The sequence below is a fragment of the Danio rerio genome, chromosome 23 (genome assembly GCF_049306965.1).
Source record: "Danio rerio strain Tuebingen ecotype United States chromosome 23, GRCz12tu, whole genome shotgun sequence".
NCBI classification, from domain to species: domain Eukaryota; kingdom Metazoa; phylum Chordata; class Actinopteri; order Cypriniformes; family Danionidae; genus Danio; species Danio rerio.
Genome location: NC_133198.1, coordinates 35645447 through 35664070, shown reverse-complemented (window position 1 = coordinate 35664070; position 18624 = coordinate 35645447). Strand labels below are relative to the sequence as shown.

The following is an 18624-nucleotide window of genomic DNA, read 5'->3' as shown; positions in this document are numbered from 1 at the left end:
TAGTCTTCAGTGTAATACACGAAATCATTCTGCTATTCTTGGTCCTGAAAAAGCCGTCTTACTTTACTATCAGTGTCAAAACCACAGTGTGGGAAACCATAAGTAGAGGATCCCATTCCACTGAAAACCACATGATGTAACTGCATATATGATTACAGAGATAACGTTCAAATGTTGAGTTGTAAGCAGTGCTTATACAGCAAGATTACACTGATTTTTTTTTAAAGCTTACATTCATCCATGGTGAAATTCCTACATGTGCTTGCCGTCTAACCTCTTTCGGGAAGCAGATGGCCATATATATGCGGCAGAAGTTGGTTTTGATTATCTGAATCACAATAATCCCCTCCCAGCCCACAGTAAATGACAGCTCTGTTTACCCATGACCCCTGCGCTCTTGTTGAGAGGAGCGTTATCCAATCAGTGAGCTCCCTCAGGTAAATGTCATCAAATCCCCCGGCGCTTCATATTCAGTGCGTCTCTCTTGACTGAATCAGGCTCAGTAGGAGCCCATATGAGCTTCCAGCATGTGTGGAAATACACACTCATTGAGTGCTGGGTGTGACCAATACAAGTTTATTTCCAATAGCCGCGAGGCATGAGATGCTTGGCATGTGGGAATTGTGTGCCAGTTATTGTCCTTGGCATGTACACTAAAAAAAGGATCAAATAGTATAGCTCCTGATATAAATTATAATTAAGGATGTATGAGTGCTTGTGTTCTATTTTTATATTATAAAGTAAAATAATAGAAATCCATTATTCCAGTCTTTAGTGTCATTTCATACATTCATTCATTCATTCATTCAATCATGTATGTATTTATTTATTTATTTTATAATTTTTTACATTTTTGAAATGTTTAATTTTATTATTTAATTTTATTATTTAATTTAATTTTGTTTATTTATTAATTAATTTATTTATTTTTTTACATTTTTTAAATGTTTAATTTAATTTTATTTTATTATTTCATTTTTATTTATTTATTTATTTATGAATGTATTTATTTATTTATCTATTTTTTATTTGTTTGTTTGTTTATTTATTTCTCTGTTTTTGAATTGTGAGCCATTTATTGTCCTTGGTTTGTGAGTCAAAAAACTGAATAGTAAAATTCTTGATATGGCCTATAAAAACTAAATATTTGTATATGTGTGTGTGTGTGTGTGTGTGTGTGTGTGTGTGCTATTTTATTATTATAAAATAAAATATTACAAAATAAAATTATGAAGTAAGTTATGTAATAACATTTACTTTAATTTAATTTAATTTTGATTTATTTTATTTTCAATATTAAAACTCCTTGTTTGGTTTAAATACTAATTTATATCAATTCAATAAAATGTATTTTCTTATAAAGCACAAATAAAGACAATAAACAACAATAGTTGACGACTATATAATATCTAAATATATAGAATAATTTAAAATAAAAAAATAGGCATAATTCCCGACTTTCGGATGAGACGATAAACCAAGGTCCCGACTCTCTGTGGTCGTGAAAAATCCCAAGATGTCCTTCGAAAAAGATTAGGGGGTTAACCCTGGCATCCTGGCCAAATTTGTCCACTGGCCTCCATCCATCATTTCCTCCTAACCATCCCCATATCATAACTGGCTTCATCACTCTATCTCCTCTCCACCAATCGGCTAGTGTAGTCTGGCGCAGTAAATGACTGCCGTCGCGTCATCCAGGTGGATGCTGCACACTGGTGTTGGATGAGGAGATTCTCCCCCTAAGCCAAAATGTGTAAAGCGCTATAAGTGTCAATAAAAGTGCTATATAAATGTAAGGAATTTTGCAAATAAATAACCAAATGTCAAATCAATCATATGTGAAAACACTCCCTCACTGAGTACTGCTTGTGACCAACTCTAGTTTATTTGCAATAGCCTCGAGGCACGAGATGGTTGGGCGTTTGGGAATTGTGTGCCAGCTATTGTCCTTTTTGGCACATATGCCAAAAGAAATGGTCTAAAAATGTTTTTAAATGCCCCTTCAATCCATTCATCCATGTTAGAATTCGTAGAAACAGGTGGGAAGGAGGGAAGAGAGAGGAAGTGGTGCTTTGGGGTCACGGCTGACTCCTACACACTCTATGCTTGTCGAATTCAGGATGCTGCTTTCTGCTTATTTGACTATGAAGAGCTGGCCGCTTATCGCTTGCTCTTGGTGCCGATCGGCATTCTCCACGCTGCCACTCTGCCAAACGGGATTGCGTGCTGGCTGGTGTTCTGTGGCGCTGCCAGCGGATCCTCCGCCATTACATCGCCACTGCCGCCCGCAGGCCCGTTTCACATTAACAGCAGGCCTCAGCTGTGTTCTGTGACAATAGCATGTCTTTACTATAAAAAAGGGGACAAATATGCTCATATGGGCTGCTCAAGGCTCTGACTGCGAGAATGCCATGCAAGGGATGCCAAGTATTAATCAGAAGACAGCTTGAGCATGAAGCAAGCTGAAAAAAGGGTGGCAAAGCAAACCCTGCCGAATGAGATGTGGCGGAAATGTTCTCATCTATTCTGTTTTGTGTTTTTTTTTTTCAGACTGGTCAGGTGTGGAGCTCAGGCTGAACTCCAAGGAAACGGGTCAGATGCTCATTAGCACTGAGGTGAAGTTCTACAACTGCAGTGTACACCAGCTGTGAGTATACACACACACACACACACACTCACACACACCTCATTTGATTAATAGCGATATTAATAGATATTAAAAATGTGAGAATTGTGCATTAGAGGATTAGAACTCAATGTAGAGGATGGTTCGATTTTATAGTTTTATGTGAGGAGAAAAAGGAGCGAGGACCCAATTGCAGAAAATGTAGGATTTATTATAAAATACAAATAAAAATAAAAGGCAAAATAAAACTACCCCGAGGGGGAAAACATGAATAAAAGGCAAAAACAAACTTGACAGGGCTGGCAGGACAAAGCAGGACTGGAAACAACTAGACAGAGTAATATCGACAACGAACTGGCACAGGACAGAAAACAAGAGGGGATTATAAAGCAAAAGTAAATTGACAAAAACAAGTGAACATGACAAACTAATAATGAGTTAACAAGGAGGGTGGGACTAAACAATAGACGGGAGAGCGCATGACACAGAGAGACAACACAAGCCATGCGCTCACATGAAACGAGACTAGAACACGCAGACAATGAGATAACTCATTAACCGCGTGTTTATGACAATACAAGCACGCGGTGCATGTAAACACACACCACATGCTAGACACAACACCAACAGAAGACTGAACGCAAGACACGAGTACACGATGAATGAAAGCACTCACCGTGCAATCACACAGACAGCGTGCATGTTTCATCCCAGCGCCGACCAAAACCGAAACCAACTAGACTGAGACGCTGGGAATGAAACACCACGCTGCAGACAGACGAATACAAACACGAGTACAAGAGCTCGCGCGTCCGAGACACGCAGAGCCCGCGCGGCCGCATCAAGCGGGAGCACGCACACTGTGCACACCCACGAAGGCGCGCGCACACACGGAGACACACACAATGACAGAAACAAGTGCTCGACCCAAGAAAACTCGAGCCGAGCAGAACAGGACAGGATTAGACATGACTAGTGTCCGGATTCTGCCACCAAAACAAGAATTTACATGACCAGAGTGGCAGAACCCTGACAGTTTTATGCTTTATATTCTCCCATTACGCTCACTAAGACAAGGCTTTATTTGCATTTGTTTTACAAAATTAATAATTTTTGTCTCCCTAAAATGATGTGACCAAAAATCGATAATAATTGTTTTGCAATATAGAATTGTATTGAATGTGAGTACGCCCTCACATTCACACACACACACACACGTTCATACACTACAGCCAATTCAGATTATTCAATTCACCTATAGCGCATGTCTTTGGACTGTGGAGGAAACCGAAGCAAACACGAGGAGAACATGCAAACTCCACACAGAAATTCCAAATGGCTCAGCCGGGACTCAAACCAGCGACCTTCTTGCTGTGAGGCGACATTGCTAACCACTGAGCCACCATGCCGCCTAAACTGCAAATAAAAATACTAACATGAAGTAATTTCAAGAAAACAGAGATAAAGAGAATTCAGGGTTGCTAAAACCACATAATTAGCTATTTGTCAGGCAAGAAATGTTAAGGTGTTATTTTATTAATAATAATAATAAAACATGGCTAAATTGTGATTGATTGCATTTGTCTTGATTTGAATTGCACTGTGGTTTAGCGCAGAGCCGGAGTGGGACTCTTTTTCAGCCCTGGAGTTTCAAGCCTCAGATCGGCCCACCTCAGTTCACCACTGACTATATTAAAATAAGGTCATTTCCAATTCAGTTTCTAATTACACTATCACGTCTTTTTTTGAGAGAACAGCTCTTTTAGAACTTCAAATGTTCAACAACCCTTACAGTATTATGTCAATAAATAACAATAAAAATTTTTTTTTAAAAATGTTACTCAGACAAGGACCGAACCCAGGTTGGCCGCGTCATAATCTAATGTACTATCCACTGTACCAGAACAGCTGTACGTTGAATGGTGACTTATCTAGTTATATCATCAGCACGAGGCTACGAGAAAATAGATAAAAAGAGCAGAGCTGCGGTAAAAAAATGAATAAGAAGGCTGTGGTCAAGTAAATAAATAAATTATTTTTAAAAAGTGTGACTGCTGAGAGCAACAGATTCTGGAACTAGGGACACCGGCCCTCGCGGCCAAAAAACGGACCGGCCCACCGGGAATTCTCCCGGTCCTCCCGATTAGCCAATCCGGGCCTGGTTTAGCGAATTTCATTCTGCATTACCACTCAATCTGGATGTAACTTGTGTTAAATCACAAGATATACAATGTGTTGTGCCATCTATCCGGGGACACGTTGCAGTGATGTTTGTCTTTATGATGCATTCGTCCCACATTCACAGGCCCTGCTGCTGATAATTCCTGTGTTGTGGAGTATCAGTGTTGTGTCACAGCTCAGCCAGCTCCCTCCACACACTGCGAATGATTCAAAAGTGTTATGCAACACACACACACACACACACACAAAATGAGTTGCGGGCCTACAGGCGATTTTTTTTAAACATTCAAAGAGTTCATCAAGACTGCTTTTGGCTCCACACCAGATTCTCGCAGCGAGTCTGAACTCCCTGATTCACGTTTTTGCTTTCTTTTCCGTGTCTTGCGAGAGCCTCGAGGCTATAAAAAGCATCCATTATGGCAAATGCCGACTGATTGCTTGACATTTCTCAAGTGTCGGGGCTGAGATGTCTGAATTGCTGAATCTAAGTGTTCTGTGGGCTTTGGCGCTCGGGATGGGGGCATCGCTGTCTGTCACAGTTCAATTCCACTTCATCTGCTCTGATGGCTGATCAGAGAGCAGAGAGTTGGACCGCATCTCCGCTCTCCAGGAGGGCGCTTGTGTCTGATCGTGCTTTGTGTCTTTGTACACACCGCGCGTGCTCCCCAACTCCCCTCGTGCGTGTTTATGTGTGTTTTAGCGTATATTCATAGCTTCTAATGTGGCCTCGTAACCACATCTCGTAAGCCTGCCTTCTGCGGAGAACAGATGCTGCGCGATGCTGGAGATCACAGTCGCTGGAAGCTTCCTAAAATGCTCAGGAAGAGGCAGCTTCCGAAGGTGCTGATTGGCTGGCGCTGAAAGACTCACCCCCTCCCATTCTTCCCGTTCCCTTCATTTTCGTACTCTTCTATGTCGCAGAAGCATCTGACAGATCTGGAACTAATCAAACTCCTTGTATTTAATCCTTCTGAACATGCAGACCTCACATGGAGCTGCGTTGGCCTTTTGTGCCAATGCCACTTGGATTATGGGTAGTTGGTGGCAGAATGGCCTTTTTTTGTGTTTGACCTGCCATGGTTTTTGGCACGTTTACACTTTCCAAATTTCTTACGTTCTCCATTTCAATTCAAATGCTGTAATAGTTTTTTTTATCTGAGACCTACTATGTCTCTTTTCACATGTTATAATATAACAGACGTCTCAGGTATTTTCAGAATGTGGCTGAAGTTTCAGCTCAAAACATTTTATAGTCACAGTTTACAATGAGATCTATTAGATAATGTTAGTTGATGTATTTACTAAAATGATTAAACAATGAACCATACACTTATTACAGTATTCAGTCATCTTTCTTAATGTTAGTTAAAAACTAAGTCAATCATTGTTGATTCTTGCAATTAACTTATGTTAACAAGCACAACTTTGGATTTTAATAATAGATTAAACTATAAACTATAAATGCTGTACTTGTGTTCTTCATTTTTCATTCATGTTGGTAAATACACTAAGTAACATTAACTAATAGAATGTTAATGTAGTGTCTGATCCATTTATATGTATTTAAATCACTCCATTTATGCCTATTTTGGAATGGAAGATGGTATTTTTGTGTGTGTTTCTTTAAATGCAAATGAGCTGCTGCTCTCCATCCCCTTTCCATAAAAGGATGGATCCTGTGCAAACTGCCCAAACAAACGCTCTCTTTGGTTTTGTTGATCATGGCTATCAAGCTGACATGACATTGTAGTTCTTTATTATCATTAAAGTTTATCAACTGCGTTCATTTTAAAGCATTGTCTGTTTAAACTGAACCTGATCTGTCCCGAAAGATGTTGAACAGAGCAAAGAAATTTTCACAGGATGTCTGATAATATATTTTTTTCTTCTGGAGAACATCTTACTTGTTTTATTTCGGCTAGAATTAAAGCAGTTTTTATTTTTTTGTAAACTATTTCAAGGTCAAAATTATTAGTCCCTTTAAGCTATGTTGTTTTCGATAGTCTACAGAAACAAAACCTAATAAAAATAGAAGCACCGCATGATAATATAGATTACACTATCATATATACAATTCAGTAAATAATAGCAAAAAAACAAAAAAAAACAAATTGATGGCAGCAGAAGAGGACAAAATAAGAAAAACAGTTCAAATAAGTATCAAAAATACAGTTCTAATGCTGACTTTCAATAATCATTTTTTTTTTTACATGAAACTGAAAAAAACTAAAAGTAAGTGATCTTTTAATTGTTGGTGGGATGGAGTTCCATAGCTTTTACTGAAAATACCGACTGACTGAATTAACTTTTTTTGAGAGGAATAATACGATACCCTCTTTCACCACCCCTAGTAGTTCGGCGAACAGTCGTTCCACCACTGATTTAGTGGTGAAGTCGGGTTATGTAAAGTCTTAGGGTGCTTTCACACTTAGACTTTTGTTTCATAACCTGTCTCGTTCGCTCAGTTAGTGCTGTTCATTTGGCATATGTGAATCCAGCAATCACGCTCTGATCCACGCCAAAACAATCGGTCCGAGAAACGAACACTGGAGCTGATCGATTGTAGTGAGAAAGCGATACGATCCGAGCCCGGCTATATCATAGTGTTTTATGGATTTGAAATAGATATACAAAGTCTTCCGGAAGTTAGGGGAGTCTCCCGCAAATGCACAGAGACTCCCGGATGCCACAAACGTGTGATAATCTCCCGGAAATCGCACGACTTCCTCCCGGTCCTCAAATACATTGCGCACCCTTCTCTCACCCCTCCCCACCGCATCCCTCCTCACTCTTCAGATACGTCGCACGCACCCTGTCAAACACCACCAAACCACCACCCCCCTGACAGCTAAGTGGAAAATAAACCGTGAAACTTTGACCAATGTGAGGAGAGTTGACTCACACATGACTTGATTGGTCCGTTTAGAAACTTCTCAGTGTGAATGCAAACTGCTCCAAGAACAATGAGCAACAATGTAACAATTTTGATTCCTGTTTCGGAACAAATGAATCGATTCACAGGTGTGAAAGCACCTTTAAACAGTAAACAAATATGTACATATTTAATGACATTTTCTCAATTAAGCAGGTTGTATTTAAACAATAAGTGATATAAGAAATTATCATGGAGTGATAATAGATTAGGGCAGCCTCACATGACGTATAGTCACGAATAAATCTAAAATTTGCTAAACTGAATCTGAGCCGGTTACAAACCTTTTTAACCTGAGACTTAAATGATAGTTTCAATCAAAACACCAAGGTACTTGTACTCAGGTGCAACTTTTAATCTTTCCTCTGATACAAATACATCTGGTACTCCCCTTAACCTATCATTTTACGAAAAAAACATACACACTGTTTTAGTGATGTTCAACGGTAAAACAATCTTTCCGCTCTATAAAAATGTCCTTTATAGTGGTAAAATCTTATTTTGACTTTTTAAACATTGTGCTTATTAGTATTTCTTTTAAAGAAGGCTGTTCCAGATTTGGTTTTTCCATGGCGTCCCGGGCAAAACCCCCTTGATTATAAATAGTTTATGTTCAAGTGAATAATAGGTCCCCTATAACTCGTGATTTCTATACAAATGTTACTGTCCAGTAGGGTTGGCCAGCCCAACAGCCCAATGGAGAGGCAGCTCTGATGAATATTTCAGCATAAAGTCTTTTGCATAATTTAACAGGCACACATATAACACAACTCTTGGATGCCAGTGTGCTGTAGAGGTTTATAGCTCTAGAATCATCTCCCAAATTCCCAGACATCAAACATGTATGTAACATTTCTCTAGAAATAGAATAAGTCATGCTTTAGAATTGCAGGAACCAATCTAATTGCTTTATTGTAAGCTGTGCTCATCTGCATATAAATGATGAATGGAGTGCACTGCACACAGATACATCCATATACATATGCTCCTATAATGTATGACTGTATTCTCCCATGGATTGCCTTCTGCATACTGTAATGCTGCTTATGGAGCTAAATAGAGATGGTGTGCAGGAAGTGAAGAGATACTGGGATCACAACCCTGTTTTATCCTAATTTTTGCTTTAAATGAAACACTTAACCTCAGGTTGCGCCTGGGGGACTGTGTTTTCGTTAGCCAATTGCATATTGCTGAATAACAACCAAAATAACAACTGCGCCTTCAAACACTTCTGAAATAATCATGCAACGATTGTCAATTGATTGGTTGCAAGGCCTGTTCCTATCATGCTCAAGTGTATATTTAAATATATACACCTGTAGGGATAATTTACAGTTTGAACCCAAGGAATGACCAGTCTGAAGAAGAGCCGGAGTCAAAGATTTAAAGAAATTAAGTTCACTGAAAATAGTTTGCCGTTTCATCAGCAAAAACCAGCTTTAACACTTGCACTTTAACAACTTTAAATCAACAACAATTATACTCTCACATAATGTCATTAACTGCGTCATACATATAGGTGTTTTAACCTGATTGGTTAAAACACAGATCTCAAAATCACAACATCTCAATATCTCAAGCATACAAATGTCAGACATCCACTAGACCATTTAGAGCTGACTCCAGACCTGAGAAAGAATCCACAACCGAATAGAACGCACACTCAAAGTACAACCTGTTTCTTACCCAATGCTGAGTGTACTCTTAGCCGTCTTTATCAAAACTCTATCTTGAATGAAAAAGGAAAATCACTTTAAACAGAATTAACACATCATAATAATATCAAAATCACTTTAGACAGTATTAACATATAGCAACACAAATAGGAAAACTGTTGTTTTCAGTCATCAAGCCCTTCAGTTCTACCAGAAAAACCAGGGAGATAATTATGATATTAGATTACATTTATTGATGAGTAATATTTGACAAAAGCATCATTTAACAAAACATAGGATTTCTTTGGCAAAAGCCCCATCATTAGCTTGATTTGGAAGCTTTTAGATCCAGCTATGACTACCTAGGACGAAAGCAGTGGCGGAGCCTTTACCCCCAGGACAGGGCCACACTGGTGGGGGTGGGGATGGGTCGGTACCTGCAACCAAATGAATGAAATGAATTGGACAGCTTATAAATTCCTTGTGTCTCTTGGCTATTGGCTGGAACTTATTGTGATGAGTGATGTGGTATTATGTCTTTCTGGTAGTACTAGCACTAAAAGCTACATTTCCACTCAAGGTCTCCATGATCTTTGACCTGGTTTGGTTCTGAAAATAGAAAAGTTATGAAAATTCATTCTGAAAATAGAGTTACAAAGAGACAGGCTAATGCACTGAACATTCTTATATTATATCAAACAATATGTTAACATTATTCATTAGTCAAAATCATTTCAGGATTAAATAATGATAAAAAAAATCATATTAGTAAATTATTAAGAAAAAGATAAACGTTGATCTATGCTGGGACGGATTGGAGGGCAGAAATCTGAGTCCATCACATCCCATTGTTTTATATACAACAGCAACTATTGAAGATACCATTAGTTAGATTATCAATAGGTAATGTTTTATTTAACATGAGCAAATTATGAACAATACATTCAATGTAGTATTTTTTTTATCTTTGTTAACGTTAGGTAAAGAAAATATTATCATTCATTAACTAATGTTGACAAGCTCACCTTTGAATTTTAATAACGCATTTGTAAATTATGAACTATGCTGATCATATTAAATTATTAAATACATTCATTATATAAACTCATTATACTTTGTTCTATTTTCTATTACTTTTATTTAATGATGCTATTGCAATGGCAATGCTATAACTTGGGTAAGAAGTAGATGAATGTCCTCAAAGTGAAAGTAGCTGTGATATTTTCATTAGACTTTCATTTAATTTAAAAAGGTGTTCTCATGTACTGATCTGGTTCTCATCTTAATGCTCATTCAGCTCTTTCCTTCTGGAACACTGAAAGTCACAATTACAACTTACTTTAACAACTGTTGCATTTGCAATTAGATGGTGTTTTTTTTTCTTCCAGATTTTTCCATATTCAGTTAGGAAGTCATAACGATCCTAATACAGATCCTATGTCGAGGAATGACTATATGTCTTAATAAAATCAGTATGGCTCAATACCAGAGTGATAATTGTACTTCTGAGGTGTAACCTTTGCAGAGCTGCATTACATCTGTATGTGGGTTTCAGCGGCACAGCGTTGTCCAAATCTCCACAGCACTCTTTTAATTTATTCAGCATTAAGCCGCAAAAGGTCAAGGACACAGCAGTGCTAGTCTCAAAGGCACGGCCCGCTCCCCATTGCTAATCTAAAGCCCAGAGCTACACTTTTGTGCTGACTTCTTTCTCTGTGCCCTCAAAACCTGGCTTGGGATCATAAATCAGGAACATCAGTGAATAGAAATAACGCTTTATTCTTTCTCTCTCCATCTGTTTAGGTGTCTTTCCTGTGTGACCAGTTCCTTCCGCTGCCACTGGTGCAAGTACAGGAACCTCTGCACACATGACCCCTCCAGCTGCTCCTTCCAGGAGGGACGAGTCAATGCCTCAGAGGTACAAACACAAACATTAGTGGCATGGGGATCTTGATTTTTCATGGCTGATTTGATTGCTGATTTTTACAAGTATATTTGACAATTCAGTAAGTGGCGAAAATGCTTCTAAGCAGTTAGCTGTCATTAAACAAGAAAAAAATAGAAGAAGATTGATCCGTCATTAACCATATATGGTTTGCCTAGATCATGTGTGCTGGATTGTGTGTGCCTGAAACGTGTGTGGTTCTGCAGGTCTGCAGCTGGATATTATTGGCAGGAATAGCTGCATTTGCTTGGTTAGTGTTGTAAACAAAGCAGCTTTTTGCTATTTTATATGCCTTACACAGAGATAATCTATAAAGACTTATACAGTAGATACATTAATAAAACCTCCCATCCCAGAATTCAGCATTTAGGATTCTCTTCCAGTGTTTCTTGCTTTGGGAACAGTGAGCTTGTGCCAGTGAGTTTTTCTATATACAGCTGTATAATCAATACATACATGGTTGTAATCTAAGCAATAATGCAATGTATAGTGTTGGGGAGTACAAGCTACAAGTAGCTCAACTACTAGCTTAGCTACATTTTTCAAAGATATATACAATAGATATTGCATATGGACCCTAAACATGCGTGAATACCGCTGCCACATTTGTACAGTGCTCCCAGGGCATATGTCATTTAATTGCACTAGTCAATCTGAAGATGCAGGACTTTTTCGTTGCATACGGGTGTAGTAAGGAGCAAACAAAGAAAACTAAACTTAAAGGCAGAATATTTCGTTGGTAAGATTTAGTTTTTTAAGTTTTTGTATGTTACAAATTTTGTGCTCAACCAGCCTGATCTCACGAGGAAATGGGCGTATTTGAAGTTTTGTCAGTTTAGTGAGTTCATTCGTACGAATATGTATGATTTTAAAAAGAAGGTGTGGCACCCAACCCCACCCCTAACCCCTACTGTCATTGGGCGATGAGCAAATTGCACTAAATTGTACGAATTAGATCAGACAAATTCAAAAGAATTAGCTATTAAATGAAAAAGTTACGAATTGCCGTGAGATTGCGTTGGCTCAACATGTAACGTTATTGATGATAATACAGTCACTTCCTGCACTGACCATAAGGCAAAGTAGCACCAACTTGCTCTAAATTCTAGGCTTATGCTAGTTTTGTTCAAGAAAACTAGCGAAAATGTAAATGAAAAATGTTAACAAGACGCTGCGGTGCCAGAAACGTATTATTAACTTATAAGAAACGTATAGAAACGTATTATTGTCGGCTAAGTGAAGTAACTGCTAGTTTTTGAAGTAACTTTTGAGGGTACCTGATAACATAATAGTGCCTGCGCCTCACTTTTCACCCTATATTATTGAATATTGCAAATGTTTTATATCATTTTGATCAGAAAGGAGGATATGCACATTGAGACGCAGGGATATCAATGGTGCACACGAATCGCTCCCTCTGTTATAATAGGAAGTGAAAGCAGAAGAGAAGGTGTGTTCCAGGACATGGATTAGATCAAATTTAATGGATAATACATTTCTATGCACACAAACACAAGAGCATGTGTCGGCAATGCCTGAGCGGTCACTTATCCATGGATGTAGAAAAGTGATGTAAACTTATAATTTTTGTAATGTAAAAAAATATTTGCAAATTGACAACCAGGAAAACTCCAGATCATTGATATGTGTATATATGTTTACATATCTTTGTCCTTAAATGGCCAGTCTTCCACTACACCTTGGTCCCACATTCATTTCAAAGGAGTGCTACCCTCTACTTAAATGGCGGCTCTGTTGACGCTTTCCTTCCAATAGACAACAACAGTGTAGGCAACATCTAATGTAAATATCTAGGGCTTGGCGGTAGCTCAACTACTTATGATGCAGTGTAGCTTTTCCAATAGCTAGCTACTTTTTCTAGCAAGTAGCAGTGTAGCCTGACAACAACTACATTCTATTTAAGGAACCAGCAATGTTCTGAAGCTTACAAGATGGGAATCATCCATACGCTATCACACCCTCATTCACTATGGCCAATTTAATTTATTCAATTCACCTATACAACATGTCTTTAGGCTACATGGGAAACACTTGAAGGAAACTACACCAACCCAAAAGTCTTGACTTATCCAAACAATGTTTTCATTTAGTGTTTTAAACATGTGATGTATAAAAATAACAAAGATTAACATTTAAATTGTTTTCTAATATCACATATGAGGCAACTGGGCTTCCAGTAAAGTATTAAGTTTGTTGGTGCATCTGGTCTCCATCTCTGGCTCCAGTTATCACTCCATTTTCACACTTTGTAGACTAAAATCATTGCAGTGCTGCTTGTATGCAAGTCTGGAACAAAAAATGGCCAAATTAACACACTTTTGCGTTCTTACAAGGCGGTCGATAGTTGTAGAGTATCTAGAACAAAAACACACAGTATGTGCATGAGGTTAGAGGCTCTCAGTAGCAAATCTACAGGATCACAACCCTCTGGGGAAGAGCTTCCAATAATAGCTGCTGAAAAGTGTGTGTGAAGACGTTGGTCGTTTCGCTCGAGAGAGAGAGAGAGTGTGTATGTGTGTGTGCACATTTGCAGGTGTTCAGCTGATCAATGTGCTACATTACACCCTGTCAGGTGGTAAACACACTTGCTCACCCTCTCACAGCGAGCAATTAGCAGTCGATATCCGGAATATTCTCTCTCCCGGCACACACAAGCATCCCACTTATTCACACACAACCATATGCACAAAACAAACACTCACGTGGGCAAAAAGGCCTTACCGTGCACCATCAATCATGGTGTGTATGTGTGTGTACTGTATGCACATTTGCATTTTTGTTTGTGAGGGCTTGCATGTGTATGTTTGAGTAGATGTGTATCGTTGTTTTTTTAACCTTATAGTTTAGGGAGAAAACTGCTGTCCTAGAGGTTTGCTAAATATAGATAAATGTTATCTGGTTATATCCAAGGTTATGGTTCATTAAAAAAAGATATATGAGTAATATCATATGAGTAGCAGTGCAATATGGCTGTATATCAGCACTGGTGGGAGACGTACGTTGGCTCGAGGCCACAGACTGAGTACCTTAAGGTGCATCTCGCACCTCCACTGACTGCGCGCACACCTCACGAAAAGGACGAGGCTTTTATACTGTGATAATCCTTAAAACAACACAGTGGCAGTCAAAAGAAACAGACCGTAAAGTCAGATAAACAGTAGATCGTTTCCAGAACTACGTCATATCATTAATATCATTCAATATTTTGAAACTAATTATGTTTTGTATTTTTATAAATTATTTTAATGATTATGAAGATTTTTATAACCATTCAAGATTTTTTTAATTAAACTTTGATGCATCGCTTGCTTTTGTTCATATCTTTGACAGTTTTACCTATTAAAGTTTATTAAAATATTAATGACAACAGAACATGGGCTGCTCTACAAATATATATTTTTATTATGGCAAGAATAAATGCAAAAAAAAAAAATCCCAATGTTTTTATAGATTTAGCCTGCCCAACATTTCACACATCACTGTCTGGCTAGTTTGAGTCCTATACTTATGTTAAAAAGGCAATAATGGTCCAACATTCCTGACTATTATCACTTATAAAGGCCAGAAAAACAGGGCATCAGTATATTAAAAATCGATAGGTTCAAATATTCCTCTCCAGCTAACAATGAAATAATTCTAATTCTGTGACATCATTTTAGTTTTGTAACTATTGAATTGTTTTAATTGTAAAATTGTAATATATACATCAGTGTAAAACATATGACTGGTGGAAAAACATATTCTGTAATTTTGAATTTTTTTCAAAATTAATGTGGTTACAAAACAGGTGATTTTTGCTCACATTTCAAGATTATAAGGCTGAACGGTATGAAATGCCATCAGTTTACAGAGATTTCCCAGTAATTCTGTGTTGCAATCGGGATATCACCATAATTAACCCCGAAAAACCCAAAGCAAATGAAACACTACCAGATTACTATCGTATAAATACACCACTACAACATACAAAAGAGAGAGAACAACTAAGAATGTAATTTACCTGTTTTAGAATGATTTAATCAGCTGTGGTTTGAAATTTACGCTGAGTTTTTCTCACTTAAGGACTTATTATGCAGTCTCTGTCGCCATCTTGTGGTGGAACCTCAATTGTTTTTGCTCTGCTCAGTATGACAGGCTAATGGCCGCCGATGTGCTTTTTTAAAATAGGCCTTATCCTTTTAAATAAATTGCATTGTTTCAATCTAAACAACTACATTCTTGCCTAAAAAAGTCTCAAAGTACATTATGTTGTCCAACAGCTGCAATATTTGTCAAAATGTAGTGAGTTTATTGATCTACTGTCACTCTATGTGGGTGGAGTAATATGATGAAAAGGCTGTACGAGTTCTGCTATTGCAAAATATTGCACATCTATCAGCCAATCAGATTTGAGAATAAGACAACTGTTGTATAAGTATATTTATTTATTTATTATGTTTTGCCAGATAATAACATTATACTTTATATCTATTTTAGCTTCCTCTTTTTATTTATTTAATTTCCTTTGCTTTTAATGCCCTTGTATAAACTGTATTTCTGGCTCCTGTCTTGTATACTACAAGTCTCCCTTATGCCTCCATTGAGTTTGGTAAATATGTATTCGTCTATGATATTTGTGTGTGTGTGCCTGTGTAGAAGTGTAGTATCGGAGAGGCACTAGGGACACCTCTCACTGGCTGACCTACTATTGCTTGACGTCTCCACACACAGCTTTTAGAGAGCAGCACATCACCATGCTTTTAAAGAGCACCTGAGGCCTGGTGTAGGGACTGTAGCTGAAGTATATGCATTTCTGTGTACACATGTTTTGTAAACCTCTTTTCATCTATCTGTCATGCTCACTACTAGGCACACTCGGATGGGTTGGGATTTTACTTATTTGCCTTGACTACCCGTTCACCTCTCGCTCCCTTCACTTCTTTAGGACTGCCCTCAACTGGTGCGCTCTGAGGAGATCCTGATCCCAGCAGGAGAGGTGAAGCCCATCACCCTGAAAGCTCGGAACCTTCCACAACCTCAGTCGGGGCAGCGCGGATACGAGTGTGTGTTACACATTCAAGGAGTCAGTCACAGAGTCACGGCGCTCAGATTCAACAGCTCCAGCGTGCAGTGCCAAAACAGCTCGGTATGTGTTAAGCTGTGAAGGAAGCTGAAAAGAAAATCAATTAAATGTCAATGATATCATACAAATTGATCATAGACAACAACAGGTCAATTGAGAGAAACTAAGACTCCAGGTTAGGTTTATCACCTGTGAAAGTCGCCCGACCTAGATTTGCCCAAATATAATGTCAAATTTATAGTTCGAAATTCACACTATTACAGTATATACTGTTATATCACCAAATTATCAAAGCTACATTCTGCTAATCAGATTGATCGGCTAACTAATAAGAAAACTGATGGGGTGAATTAACTCAAATACACTCAAATGTTTTTGTGGAGGTAGCTAACACAGGTTACTATGAGTTATCAGATATGCCTGTGTTTACATCCGCAAATGCAATCTCTCTTGCTGGCATGCTTCATCTCTGTGTGCCTGTGATTTATTCAAAGTAGGGACTAGGAGATCTAACACGTCATTACTGATGATAATTCAGTCAAATATTGTGCGAAAATAGCTAATTTAACCATATACTTTAACTATATATAACCATACTGACCAACTTAACTATACAGTATAACTATAACTTTATTATACATGATCATTATATTATGGAATAACCAACAGCTTACAGTGTTAAAGGATTTTAATTGCACTTCAAGGAGGCACAAAGTACTTTTTGACTTCACGTCATGCATATTTTAAATGTATTTAACATTCATTAATTCATTGATTATCCCTTACATATTTACAAATGATTAATCACATCCAAGATAAAAGTGTGTACACACATAATAAAAATACACACGTGCACTGTACATAAAATACAAAAATATACAAAAAAAATACACTTAAAATGATTACTTATGCATATATTTATATACACAAAAAAATACTCAGTTCGCACAAATATGTCTTGTAAATATGAACTTTGATTCTGGTTGGGATTAATCAATTTACAGCACTAATCTCAACACTTGCCTCATTTTTACCAACCAAAAACCACAAAAATCGAAATTTTTTATTGGTTACTAGACCAGGGATTTTCAACTGGTGGGCCTCAGCGATCCTGCAGGTGGGCCGAGGGATAGTTTAAAATGAACTCTCAATATTGTACTAGAATTTTTGGATTTCATTATTAATATGCTATATTTAAATTATCAAAGTATTCTCCTGTTCGCTGATTAATTTCTTCAAACAGCCTCATGATCGCGTCTGCAACTACTACACGTAAGTCTGTTCATTCACAATGCTGAAGTGAAAGTCACTTTTTGTGTATTTTTTGTGTGAAGTATTTCATATATCCGCATAGTTGTCCAAGTCAATGTCCTGTAAGTATTTTATAACGGATTCACACCTATACAGGAGGATCTAGCGAGTCTCAATGGTGTTTCTGCCCATTGATATAATGTAAAATAAACTTGCATATGTGCTTCAGACGCGCTCTGGTGGAGCTGTTCACTGTTCTTGTCAGCGGTCTCTCAATAAAATCCAGCTGCAAACTTAACCACCATCAGATCAACAGGTTTCAACAGATTTAGGCTGTTTTACTGTATTTTACATTTGTCTGTATATTTTTGAATAGTAGATATTTAATAGATAGTAGATAGATTTAGTAGATATTCAGTCAGTCCAGTTTAAAGCAGAAGCTGGTCTTTTGCAATCTCCCTGTTGACATATATTTGTTAATAAATAAAGGTTTAAATGAGAATTTTATACAAACATTTTAAAGAAAATATCAAACAGGTGGGCCTTCAATAATTGATGGGAGAAAGAAGTGGGCCCCGAAGTGAAAAAGATTGAGAACCCCTGCTATAGACCATTTTAAAGGATTTCCTGTTCTACATTTTTAATTTTCAAAGGTTCCGAGAATCCTAAAAGGTCAACATATTGATAAATATTGTTAGGACAACTGTTTTAATGTTGAGATATAATTGAATTTCATCTTGTTCAAGTTATTTAAACAGTTTGGCAACAAGCAGGGAATGTTCATGGGCCAAGGGCATCGCCACATTGAAATGGTCTATAGAGATCCACATACACTAAGTTTAATACATGCTTTTGAATAACTTTTTCATGTAAAACGAATGTAGTTACAAACTGACCCTACCAGTGAATTTGATCTAACCCTAGATCTAGTTTAGCAGTGGTTACTTGCTA

The 18624-nt window shown here is 37.7% G+C and overlaps 1 protein-coding gene across 15 annotated transcripts in view; it reads left to right on the top strand.

Moving 5' to 3' along the window:
• plxna2 (plexin A2) overlaps nucleotides 1–18624 on the top strand; it is a 775253-nt gene that overhangs the window by 629480 nt on the left and 127149 nt on the right. For all 15 annotated transcript variants that reach the window (XM_073939239.1, XM_073939238.1, XM_073939236.1 and 12 more), the window contains 3 exons: nucleotides 2551–2647; nucleotides 11198–11312; nucleotides 16285–16485. In XM_073939239.1, coding sequence (XP_073795340.1) covers nucleotides 2551–2647; nucleotides 11198–11312; nucleotides 16285–16485 — 413 coding nt within the window. The remainder of the gene's footprint in view (nucleotides 1–2550; nucleotides 2648–11197; nucleotides 11313–16284; nucleotides 16486–18624) is intronic.